This window comes from Poecile atricapillus, chromosome 4 (assembly GCF_030490865.1).
Source record: "Poecile atricapillus isolate bPoeAtr1 chromosome 4, bPoeAtr1.hap1, whole genome shotgun sequence".
In the NCBI taxonomy this organism is placed as follows: Eukaryota; Metazoa; Chordata; class Aves; order Passeriformes; family Paridae; genus Poecile; species Poecile atricapillus.
Genome location: NC_081252.1, coordinates 7,926,825 through 7,939,082, shown reverse-complemented (window position 1 = coordinate 7,939,082; position 12,258 = coordinate 7,926,825). Strand labels below are relative to the sequence as shown.

The window sequence follows — 12,258 nt, the reverse complement described above, 5'->3', positions numbered from 1 at the left end:
AGTTGACGTGGTGCCGTTCGGTCATAGGTTGGGCTCGATGACCTCAGGAGTCTTTTCCAGCCTAGTTGATTCCGCGACTCTGTTTTTCAAGCACACAACGAGGAAACAAAAGTATCCCTTCTGTACGGCTGTTCCGTGTTTGGATCGGGACGCATCCCCCGGCGCAGAAGGAAACACTATCCCAGGGCGACCGCCCCGGGCTGCCCTTCGCCCCCGCCCGTGAGGGCACGGCCCGGCCGCGGGCGCGGCCTCGCCGCCCTCACTGCGCAGGCGCGGCCCACGCGGGGCCGCCTCAGACGTGGCACTCGGGCGCGTGAGGCGGCGGGCGCGCGGCCGCAGGTAACGGTCCCAGCGGGCGCCCCCGGCTGAGGCGGCCCCGCGGGGACAGCGCGGGGGCAGCGCGGGGACGGGGCGGGCGCGGGGCTGCGGCCGCCCTCAGCCGCGCGGAGCCCGGGGGCTGCGAGCCGCCGGCGGCGGAGCGCGGCCCCGGGCAGGCACAGGTACTGCCGCGGGGCGGGCCGTGGCTCCGAGCGCGGGGCCGGACCTGTTGCGAGCCTCTCGTCGGCGATAGGGAATAGAAAAGTTAGATGCGTAAAAAAATGTGGAAAATCTTTGCAAGCTTGGCAGTGAATGGGGGGAGATTTTTATTTTGCTTGCATAGCTTAGTTGGCAATGTGTTACCGGCAAGGAGCCCTGAAATAGGTGTGTGGCTGTATTGCATTATGAGTGTGCGAGCCCCCGAGAGGGGCTGGGAGATGGACACGGCAGCGCTCCACGGGAAGGGACAGCCCGGGTCACCCTGCCCGGGTGACGCCTCGGGGAGCGCGGTGTCTCCGGAGAAATACAAAGTTAATGCTTCTCCTTCAGGGAGCCAAGGACGCGAGCCTGTTTTTGTTTCTGCTGTCCTCCTTCTGCTTGCGCACAGTTAAGTTTTACATCTTCACAGAGACACCAGAGCCTTGCATAGGTGCTGCGATCCTCTGGAAAAGGGTGACAGCCTATTCTGTAATAGAGGTCAATTAAATTCTGCAGCTGTTCCTCGGTGCTGGTGGTGTTCCCCAAGTTATGGGGTGCAAGGTGAACTAGTGTTGAGACAGGGAGAAAAAAGTTTTCTTGACCCTTTATAGGAACTCTTACCATGGTCTGCATGGTGCATCCGCACCTTCCCCCACGGTGTAATTCCGGAAATGCTCATAATTCTTCAGGCAATCTTAAAACACGCACTTGTGATAGTTGGTATATATACATCCATCCTGAGAAGAGATTAAATACCCTCGGTGCTAAATAGAATCTGGAACTGTGTTAAAACTTGTATTATTTTGTCTGTGGTTAGAGGTCCTGTGTCACTTCAGCACAACCTCTGTGTGTTTATACTGTCTGTGGGAAGTTTGACGTGGCAAGATTTTTGTGTGTGTGTGAGTAAGCTGTGGAGGAAGTAATTTCCTTTGAATGCTCTTGCAGCTTAAGATGTTGGTTGTTGCAGCTGCCTCTAAAGTGAAAATTCCTTCCTTTATATAGATATAAAATATGTATGTATGTCTATTGCTGATGTGTAGATAATTTAATGTTAATTTAGTGTCTCTTGGAACAACTGAAGCTCTCACTGCCACGTCTTTTCTGATGGAGGTGGGGGAAGGAAGAAGGTACTGCTGGCAGCACCAAGCCTCTGATTAAACATTTTTCTTTCTTCTCCCTGTGTTTACCCTGTTAACTAATAAATAGAAAACTCCATAGGATTAACTCCTGGAAATAGTTAACTACTGCAACTGTGAAATCTTGTGCTGCATTGAAGAGCTTGGGGAGGGCCAGGCCCTGTACACAGCTCTGAGTGATTTCTTGTCTGATGTGGATGATCACTAAAACTGTTGAGGTTTATTTCTTCAGAAATACCTGTTTAATTTGGGAAGCATAGGAATGGGTTTTCAGATAGGGATAACTTTGCTCTACTGACATGTGCCAGGGCAGCATAAATTTATCTGTGTGTTCTTGGAGCTGTAATTTCGAGGTGCCTTAGTGTGTGCTTCTGCAGCACAATTTGTGGTTTATTTTCATCCAGCTTCCATGTTTAAAGATGACTCCATGGCTTGAGCTTAAGAATGTGAAGTACAGGTGCTTGGGAAAGCTTATTTCAAAGGAATACTTAACACCTGAAATGCTAATTTATGTTGTGTAGTTCTTTGGGGATGCCTGGCTTCTATGCTTGGGACTCTGCAGGAGTAGTGAATGCTTGTTCAGGGGTTGGATCCTCACCATTTCTCATAACAGTTTCATTTGGGCCTCAGGAAAGTGAAATTCTGTTACTGTTAAATTCAGTCTGCTATCAAAATAGAAGTTCTCACGTGGAAAAGAGGAAGCTTGTTGTCAAGGCTGCTGAGCGTACAACTTTAATAACTTTTCAGATCTCTTGGTGGCAAGGGCACGATATCTGAAAACTAATCTGGTGAAATATAATCATATGGTTTGGCAATGCAAGATTCTTCAGATTTTCTGCTTCTAAAAATGATGGCAATTATCAGGACACTCTTTCCTGAAAGTTTTCTAAAATATTACTCTATCCTGTTAAACAGAATCTGACTACAAGAAAGAAATTACATATTTTGTGAGTGCTGTCATCATTAGGAAACCCTTCCTGAATTGCTGTCTATCAGATTGTGGGGTTTGCTTGTTTGATTTATTTCACAACAACAGGATCAAGATGTGAAACTTAGGCAGAAGATACCTGATAACAGCAAGAGCAACATACAGTGCTGTTGAGGCCATACTGCCTCAGCTCTCCCCTGTGGAATATCTCATGCTCAGTTTTGGCACAGTGTGAAGTTCGGGAGTAAAAAGGCTGCCCAGGCCTGGGCCAGTAATGCAGAAGAGAATCAGAATTAGAAGCTCTGTCTATCCTGTACTTTATTCTCTGTTTCACCAGCATCAAAAGCAAGGAATCTTCCATCACTTGCTTGGAGTGAGCTTGATGCAGAAGGTTTGTAAAAGATTTGGTGGAAAAATGGTGTCGTATTCCACACCACCTCTAAAATAAGGTGTGCTAGCACAGGAGAAGGACTTAATAGGAGGAGTTTTCTGCTCTGGTCACTGTGCCTTTCCTGATTATTTCAGTGTGTTCTTTGGGGTGGCTGGTATTTGGGAAGCAGGATTCACAGTGTGTTTTCGATGTGTAGTTAAAGTCAAGGTTCTCCCAGTAAAAGGAATAGTTTGGGACTTTGCTTTGAGAGTTTTTTCCATCTGCAGATCCATTGCTTACGGTTCTCTCCATGGGCTTGGGAGAGGTGAATCTGTTTAAATGTAGCATGTGGGAATGCTGAGGGAGCTAAGCTACCAAGGAAAACCAGTATTTGCCCCTGACTTCAGGTCATTTTTTGCCTTCAAATGTGTCTTTTACCTTTTCTGGGGAGGGGGATGCAATTCACAGCCTTTTAAAATGCACAGAGAGTGAGTAGCAGGTGTCATTTACCTTTTTGCAGATTCCTGAAGAGGACACAATACTTGGAATGAGAAAACTGCCATCATGAGCCAACAAGGTTATGTTGCAGCTCCTCCATATTCCCAATCCCAGCCAGGAATAGGAGGTTTTGGACCACCTAATTCTTCAATTCATTATGGACATTATGGGGACCCTAACTCCTCATACTCAGCACCTCAACCAGGTATCATTTTGACTTAAAATTTATTTTCAGAGTCTACTTTTCTGTAATGGTGTTTTGCATCTCTTTCTACCTTGTGTTTTACATTGACACTGCAACAGGAAACAGAAAAGTTTCTCTAAAACTTCTTATTGAAGACAGCGGGAGTTGTGTTACCCTAATCAAATGCTGAATATAGTCAGAATTCTGATATAAATGCTTCTGGTAATTGACTTAGTAGAATACTTGGGGTAAATACTGTTTTTCATACCAGATGATTTTTTTTATGTTAGAGTAACTTAACAGGAAAATAGTTCAAGAAATAAAGTTTGAAAGGCTGTTCATTCAACACTGTTGTTTACATAAATCACAGTTTCTTCATGGTCACCATACTAGATCTGAATTAAGAACAATTTTCAGCACAGGAGAGCAGGTTCTACATTTGGAAGCTCTTTTCATTTTTATTTTGAGAAGCTGTTTTAAGTTTTCATTCTTACCTTGGTCTCTGAAATCAGAGGGACCTCTTGTTTCTACCTTGAAATATGACTGGATGACAGGGAATTATCACTTCCCCAAACTGGCAATTGCAGTCAGTGTCTGTTTCTTCCTTGCCTTTCCTTACTGTCCCTCTTGGTTTTTTTTTTCTGGAAAGTTACAAACTACTGTTTGTTTCCTTTTTACTCTCTCTTAGTTTTTCATATCTACTTTTATAAGTGACCAGAAATCTGTGCTTTCCAACAGAATCACTGAGATTAGATTGGAAGGGACTTCTGGTACAACCCCTCTGCTTGAGCAGGGTGACCCAAAGCTGTTATTCTTAATTCTAGAGCAGAGCTGTGCGCCTGCATTTCTCGTCCATCTTCTTCTTTCTCACAGGGTTTTACATAAAAGTGCTTAATCTTTTGCAGGTGTGTCGAAATCTGCTGTGCCTTTTGGATCTCCAGCTCCTGTTGGGCCTCCACCACCTGGAGCACAGCAGTTCAGCCCAAACAGTTTCCAGAATGGGTCTGGTACACCAGGACAGCAGCCACAGAGGTGACTGGAAAGGATCAATACCTGACTTCTGAGCTCTGTTACCTCTCCTGAAGGAGACAGGAGTGGGAAGGGGAGAAAACAGGGACTGGTGAAAGCTGTAGAAAGAAATCTTAGAAAAAAAGTTGTATGAGGGGATAGCCAAGCTTTATTACAGTGTGTGTGTTGCAGGTAAAGTGAGTCAATATACAGCTCTTTCATTTAATTCTGTCAAATATTAGTTATTTTCCACATCTCCCAGGAGAGGCAGAATTAGTTTGTGTACCCACAACTCCTTCAGTTTTAGTGAACTTGACACCATTTAACAATGTTGTTCTTGTAGTGAAATCTTAATCTGCTTCTGTGCTTCTTAGTTTTTGTGTGGTTATTTCATGTTAAGATAGGGAAGTGTGTTTGTTATCACTGTGGGAAGGAGGACCCAAAAAGGCTGGTGATCAGTTGTTCAAGATGATGTAGATGTAGTAAAATACTGATTCTCTTTGATAGCTTCCAGTCATTGCCCTGAGAGCTGCACATCTGTTCTTCACCTAGTTTTTTTTGTTTGTTTGTTTGTTTTTCCACAATTGCTCAGAAGTACTGTTCTAGGCCAGGAGGTATCCAGACAAAAATTTCAAGTGAAGTGAATTCTACTTCTCTTGAAATAAATAGCTGGGCCCACCCTCAGTTTTACAAGGGGTCACAGGAAAAATCTATGTTGCTTGTCTCTGGGACGTAGCCAGAGTGGAATAGTCTGGTAGAAAATACCTTTGTATGCCATGCATGTGTTACTGCTTTCTTTTCTTTAGTTGTTTCTCTTGCATTCATGTTTTCCACATCTGATAATCATGAAGTTTTTTTCTACCTGCATCTTCTTTTTTTCCTCTGCTACAGAGAACTCCTCAACAAGTTCTCACTTCCTTTTCTTCTCTTCACAGATTTTTCTCCTAATCAACTTCACCCACCCCTGGTAGGGCATCTTCCTTTATAAGCTTGGAAAGGGGATGGAGTGCTGTGAGATATGTTCAGAAGCTCGTGTTTCTTAATCTTCAGGCTTACAGTTATTACTGCTCTCACTTTGCCATGGCATACTCTCACTCTGCTTTGTTTCTAACAAGTGTGCAAACAAACATGGACTGCCTGTTTCTATTAAACAAGTGTGCAATCTCTCTGTCCTTTGTGTATCTTAATACAAGTGTACATTTTCTGAGCAGAATGTGGGCATACTCATTAGCGTTTTGTCCTAATTAATTGTTTCAGCACCACCTTGAGGAGGTAGGAGATCTTGGAGAATTGCGATTGGTTGATGTAATTTTTTTGTGTTCAACTGCTCTGATCTTTCTGATCAACTGTTCAACTGCGCTGATCTTTCCCTTTAGGTTTCAAGGCCCTCCACCTCCAGGGAACACAGGACCTTCCTATCCTCCCTACAGTCACCAGTCCCAAGCAGCCTTCCCAAATACTGCACCTGCTTCCTCTACAGCACAACTTGCTGACCAGCTCAACAGCATGCAGATAAATAGCTATGGTAATTGAGTTTATCTGATTGACTTCTTCTCAGCTGAAGAATTAGGACTATGGTAATTAGGAATTATTGAAGTTCTGTATAAGCAGAAAATGAGACCTTTGGCCACCATCACTGGCTTAAGTTCTTAGAATTTTTTTTATCTCATTCAGTTCCTTAAATCAGTAGTATTGGGTTAATTCTGAATTGATGTTTGATGAGCCTTCCATAAAATTTGGGCGTCCCATCAGTCATTTCTCAAATTACTTAGTGAACATGTCAGTAATGGCCAAAGCATGGGCAATAATATGGAGACAGGGTTTAATTTTTCTCAGCTTTTTACAATTACTCTTGTTACAAGGCTATTTTCTTTTTTTGTCTAAACATTTTTGGGTTTTAATCTAAGTTTGTCTGCATTTATTTTGATGCTATACCATCTCAAACCTAGGCCATAAAGATGTGATTGTGTGATGCTTCCATAAGTTACTTCTAGCCACAAAAGCTGATACACATTTAAATTTTGCAAAATACACTATATGAACAATTTTAAAACAATTATGAAAAATACAATGTGCTGAGAGGCTTGTATTTTGCATGTAAAGTGTTTTTTTTCAGTTAACATATGTGATAGAAGATGTATTTCAGTGTTTGTATATGAACACAATGCTTGTTTTGCTTCAAACCTAATATTGGTTATTCCTGTAGCTCTCTTTAAAATTACTTTATCTTTGGGGGAAAATCTGACCAAAAAATATAGGTTTTTTAAAGTAGTAAGTGTTTACAGATTGTAAGTCTAAAAAAAACTGTATTTCCAGGGTCCTCTTAATTCTAATTGGAATCTGGATCTTATAAACAACAAACAATTCCTTGCCAGTGTGTACAAAATAATTCCCACATGTTTCACCTTTTAGTATCAAGTGGATTTAATTTCCATCAAACCTGTAATGGGGAAATACAAATAGCAGCCTAACAAAGACATGCCACATAAGAGAAATGGATTATTGACCAAAAAGAATGTTGTTTCACATTCTGAAATGAAGTAGTGTTTTGAAAGCAGAGTGATCTATGTGTGCTCTAGTGAAGAACTGTCGAACTCTGGCTTCTTTCTCTTTCCCCATTGACCCCAGCTGCAGGGTTTTATTGCAGATAGAGCCAAAAGAAATAAAATGCCTGAAACAACTGAGACTTAAACCATGATTTGTCGTGTGATCAGACAGATAGAGTCCCATAAGGCAGCTCTGTCAGTATGGGATCCAGTATTGCCTGTCTGTCATGGAAATGTATTGAGCAGAGCCAGAGCACCTTTGACACAGGTTTGGTAGGTTATCATTTCTCACTCAGCTGATACAGTTTCTCACACAGGTCCTGGCACTGCTCCGAGCTCCTCCGTGTCTCCCGGGCATCGGGCGGCATTCCAGGGCCCTCAAGTGCTGCCCCCAGCCCAGCAGCAGATGGGTTTGCCACCTGCACCACAGCTGCCTCCTCCACCAGCAAATAGTGTTAATGGCCTTTGTGCTCAACCAGCATTGCCTCCTGTGGCCAGGCAGGGTGGAATTCCTGGTCCTGTCCCTCCAAATCCTAACTTGCAACACCTTCCAGGACAGCCTCCAGGGCCTGGATATCATCCTCAGCAAGGTAGGGAAGGATGTTTGTTATGTGATTGAAAACAAAGTGTGCAGGCACAATCACTGGTGGAGCTGTGTCCATTCATGGCTCAATCTTCAGCTGACTGGGAAAAATGGAATAGGAATTCCCTTTCAGTAGAAGGAAAAGATGAGCATTGGCAGGCAGTACACTTGAGACAGGCTTTGCTTCTGCTCACAAGTTTAGTACTCTGTCGAGACTGTAACAAGAAAAAGGAGATTAATTTGCATCAGAATTAGTGGTTAGTAACTGGTGAACGCACAACATACTACAGGAAGAGCCTTTTCTTACTCTCTGTGAAGGTATAGGCTGCTTTCTGTCTTGTAGTACTGTCATAAGCAGCTTTCCAAAATGTGTTGCTATAGCAATACTGGATTGTAACTGAATACAAAAAGCCAGCTAATGATATCAGTTTGCATTGACTGATGTTAGTGGACAGATTCAGACTCACTGATGTAATGGCCTGGTGTGAGGAGCTGTGGTAATCTCTACTAACCATCCTACTTGACACAAGCCTGAAAACTTTGGAGCAAAATTTGTCACATCTAGTGTTGTTCTTACTTTTTAAAAATGCAAACTAAAGCCAAACTGAGCCACAGAAATCCATTTCTTTTAGTTGCTGAAAACAGAGGGGAAGGAGGTGTTGCACTTGCTGAGCAAGAATGGCATGGCAGATGTTGATGCTAAGCATTCATAATGGAACTTAAATACTTGAAATGAATTGTCATTTGTAACTCTGCAGCAAACTATGGTCCTCAGATGGCAGCCCCTCAGCTGTCGTATCCTGGTGCTTTTCCTGGTGGTCCAGCACAGCTCGCAGGCCCACCACAGAAGAAGCTTGATCCTGATTCTATTCCAAGCCCAGTAAGTAACATGGCTCTAGTTTTTTATAACTACAACTTTCTGCTGCATTTAAGATAAAGGAATGACAATGCTAACATTGTGTTCGTTTTAGCTGGTGAGGTTTTTCATAACATACATTGGCACTTCCATAGCTTGGTTCTCAACATATATTCTAGTTCTTGCAGTTTCTAATTATTGCAGTTTTTACTCTGTGGTGTCAGTTTTGGATCAATTAGTGCATGAAATTAGTTTGAGTACTGAAGATGCTTTTTAACTTTTTCTAGCATGGGACACTCATACATGAGTATGTCCCAAATACTTTATAGGGAATACTTCACTGGGAATTCTTGACAGGATTATTAGTGAGACAGTGACCAGTACTGAAGAGCTGCTTGTGTTCACTGCAGCTTATCGCCTTTCCTTTTCACTCTGAAAAGTTTGAAGGCTTGAACTTAGTAACATACCAGAGTAGGATTTGTACCCAGTACGGGTACAGGAACTCTGGAAGTGCTGTCCTGGCAGTGCTGAGAAGCTGAGAAACTCTGAAAAGCCACTTTGCCTTTTGATTTCAAGAGTTTCTCAGGCAACTGGAATTATTTGTCTGAGCCATCCTTCCAGTTGCTGCAGCCTTGTAAAGATGTCAGTAGCCTGGAATATACCTGATGGTTAAGCTTGATGAAGAGGCTCAGCTGTTGAACATGTACTGGTGGGACAGTGTATGTTCTTAGGATGGTCCTAGAGAAAACAAGGTTATGGTTGCATCCATCTTTCTGAAATGAAGTAGTCTAATTGGTATGCAAAGAAAGGGCTGGTCAGGCACAGGCAGCATTTAACTTTTTTACTGGAAACAGCTCATGGAAATAAAAAGCAATAGTGTGCAAAACTCACAGAGAAAGTGCTCTGCTGCCCACACTTAGAGAGGTTCTGGCAATCATCTGAACAGGTCAGAAGGTCCTCAGAGAGTCAGGATTCTTGAAGCAGCTTCAACCTAGAACTACTTTAAAAAAAATGTTTTCATCACCACATAGCAGGCTAGTCTGGGTGAAGGAATCTTACACTTCTTGCTGAGGCAGGTTTGCTGTACAGAAAAACATTTTGCAAAAGCCTCACACTGTCTAGTATGAAACTGTCTTGCTTCTTAAAGCGAGGGTATCCTGTTGTCCTTCTAGAAAAGATTTCTTTTACCCAGTGATGAATTTGATGCAAACCCCCCTGTAAGTTTGGGAAAGCACTTGTTGATAATCCCTTAGGGGTTAATGTAGCAACTGCAATTGCCTCATTAAAAGCAATTTTTAACTGGAAAGCGTTGTGTAGAAAAACCCTTGAATCAAGTGTCTGTATAAATAACAAATGCCCTTAAGTCAATCATTCCTGGTGTTTCAGTGCAATGCTTTTTACATTAGAGGGATAAAATGATCTTGTCTAATTTTAAAAAAGAGGGCAGGGGGAGAAGGAGGTCTGGCATGAAAACATGGGCTGATGTCTTGTTTCAATTATGCACACAGCATAAACAGCCTTGACTACAAGAGCCATGTTAAAATAGGTTAAAAGGTTTGTTTAAGCCTTGCAGAGAGGATCAGAACGAATGTTTAAAAGAAACATGATCTGGGTTAATGTCTGTAAAGGACAAAAAGCTAATTCAGAATGAGGAATAAGTATGACCGTGTGTGTTTTTGTTGTTATATTTACATTATATAATTATAGTAGTGTTGCCAGATAAATTTACTTCTTATCTGTAGCCATTGTTGATTTATATTTCTCATACATATGTTAGAGGTTGATATGTACCCTGACAACATCTATGAAAACTCGCATCTGGACTTTGTCACCAATTATTTCCAAGAACAATGATATATTTAGGTCAGTTAGCTGCAGAATACTGTGGCACATTGATCCTTTGCAGAGCTGAGTCTCAGAGCACTTTGCTTTCTTCAGCCCGTGGACCTTTTTAGAGCAAAACCTTTTTCCTTCTAATGCCAGAGTTAGCTATAAGTATACAAACCAAGAAGGCAGGGAAAAGTAATCAAGCAGAAGATCTAACAAGCTCTCTGAGGAATGTCTTGTATATTTAAATTGCAGTACAAAAAACTTTATTGATAAAAAAAAAGGTACAGGCCCCAGACTATTCTCAGTGTGTTAGGAAATACCTATGGGACATTGATCAGTAGACTCCATGCAACTAATTTAGTTTTTCTTCTCTGTTTGCTTTCCAACAGAGGCTTCTGAGGTTCCCTAGCTATTATTAGAAGTTCATGTGCAGTGTAAAGACACAGTTCCATGAGGTACCAGCAGCAGTGGCAAAGCCAGATTCAGAAATCCCCTCTCTTGTTCCTCTTGCCTCACACAGCTGTTTGGCTGCACTCTAAACCAGGTTGCTGAGGGAAGAGGAGGAATGATGGTATCCTCTCAGTGATTTGATTTCTGGTGTGGAACAAAATACAGCTTTGTATGACTTCAGTTATATCCTGGAAAGTGTCTGACATAAACCTGATGAGTGAGGGATCTTGCAGAAGTAACAGGGAGCAGTGTATGGGAAAGGAATTTGGGCAGCAAAGTCAGCTGCATGAACATTTCATGCACATTATATTGTAAATTGTTATAAACTAGGCTTCAACCAGAGTCTTATTTAGTGTAGATCTTAGCCTGTTCATGAGGGTAGCTGAATGCATGACTTTGCTTCCTCATACTGTTCTTGCTTCTTATTCACCAGATTCAAGTAATTGAGAACGATAAAGCTGCCAGGGGAGGGCAGGTCTACGCCACAAACACAAGAGGACAGGTTCCTCCCCTCGTCACCACCAACTGTGTGATCCAGGACCAAGGTAGCTGTCCTTGTTACTGCTTTGGGAGTCTTTCTAGGGGAAATTGAATATAATTAAATAAAACAAAGACTAAATTCCTGAATTTGTCATCTGAAAATGATGGTGTTTGCTCTAAATTGGACAGGAAATTGCAGACTTCCTTTGTAAAGAAAAAAAAACAGGTGGAGGAGGGAAGCGGGAGTTGAATTTTTACACCTTGGCTTAACACCTTCTCTACTCTTCCTGCCCTTTCAAAGAATATGAGTAGTTGAGACAACTTTCATTTTTAACTTAAAATTTTTGAAGGTGTTACATTTCAAGTTGAAAATCCTTTTTGGATTATTCTGGAAGTTTAAAAGATGGACATTAGAAGAAGCAGTAAGACTAGACTAGCACTGTACCTTTTAAGATATTAATTTCTATTCAAGTGATAGGGCAGTGTGCAAGCTGTCGAGTTGATGTACGCTAGCCAAAGGAGAAATTTATCTGCCTTTGCTTCTGCCTGGAGCCTGGAAGTACAATCTTCCACATGCTGCTCTTGACAGCAGGCTCGAAATTTTAATACAGGTTAAACTGATGGTATTATTCAGCCCAGCAGTAATTTATCAATGCTGAGATAAACTATGTAAAATGTACTAAATGTATAAAAAAATACACCAAGATTTTTTGGCATTGTCTGAGAATGGGATAATGCTGTTCTGATGATCCAAGAAATTCCTTGCAAGAAACTGAGCAGAGCTGCAGTTTGTTGGTTACAAGGAGAGCATCAGGAACCTGATTCCTGAACTCCTTTCAGTGCTCTTGTCTGCAGCACTCAGTAATTTCTCTT

The 12,258-nt window shown here is 42.1% G+C and overlaps 1 protein-coding gene across 4 annotated transcripts in view; it reads left to right on the top strand.

Annotated features, from left to right (window-relative positions):
• Positions 1–242: 242 nt before the first annotated feature.
• Positions 243–12,258, top strand: part of SEC24D (SEC24 homolog D, COPII coat complex component) — a 42,117-nt gene continuing 30,101 nt past the window's right edge. The window contains exons 1-7 of one of the 4 annotated variants that reach the window (XM_058838046.1): positions 243–339; positions 3,471–3,653; positions 4,538–4,664; positions 6,017–6,165; positions 7,492–7,776; positions 8,528–8,649; positions 11,339–11,450. In XM_058838046.1, coding sequence (XP_058694029.1) covers positions 3,515–3,653; positions 4,538–4,664; positions 6,017–6,165; positions 7,492–7,776; positions 8,528–8,649; positions 11,339–11,450 — 934 coding nt within the window. In that variant the 5' untranslated portion in view covers positions 243–339; positions 3,471–3,514. Of the gene's footprint in view, positions 340–392; positions 501–950; positions 1,078–3,470; positions 3,654–4,537; positions 4,665–6,016; positions 6,166–7,491; positions 7,777–8,527; positions 8,650–11,338; positions 11,451–12,258 lie in introns of those variants that run through there. The other 3 variants (XM_058838047.1, XM_058838044.1, XM_058838048.1) reach the window with 3 other exon arrangements.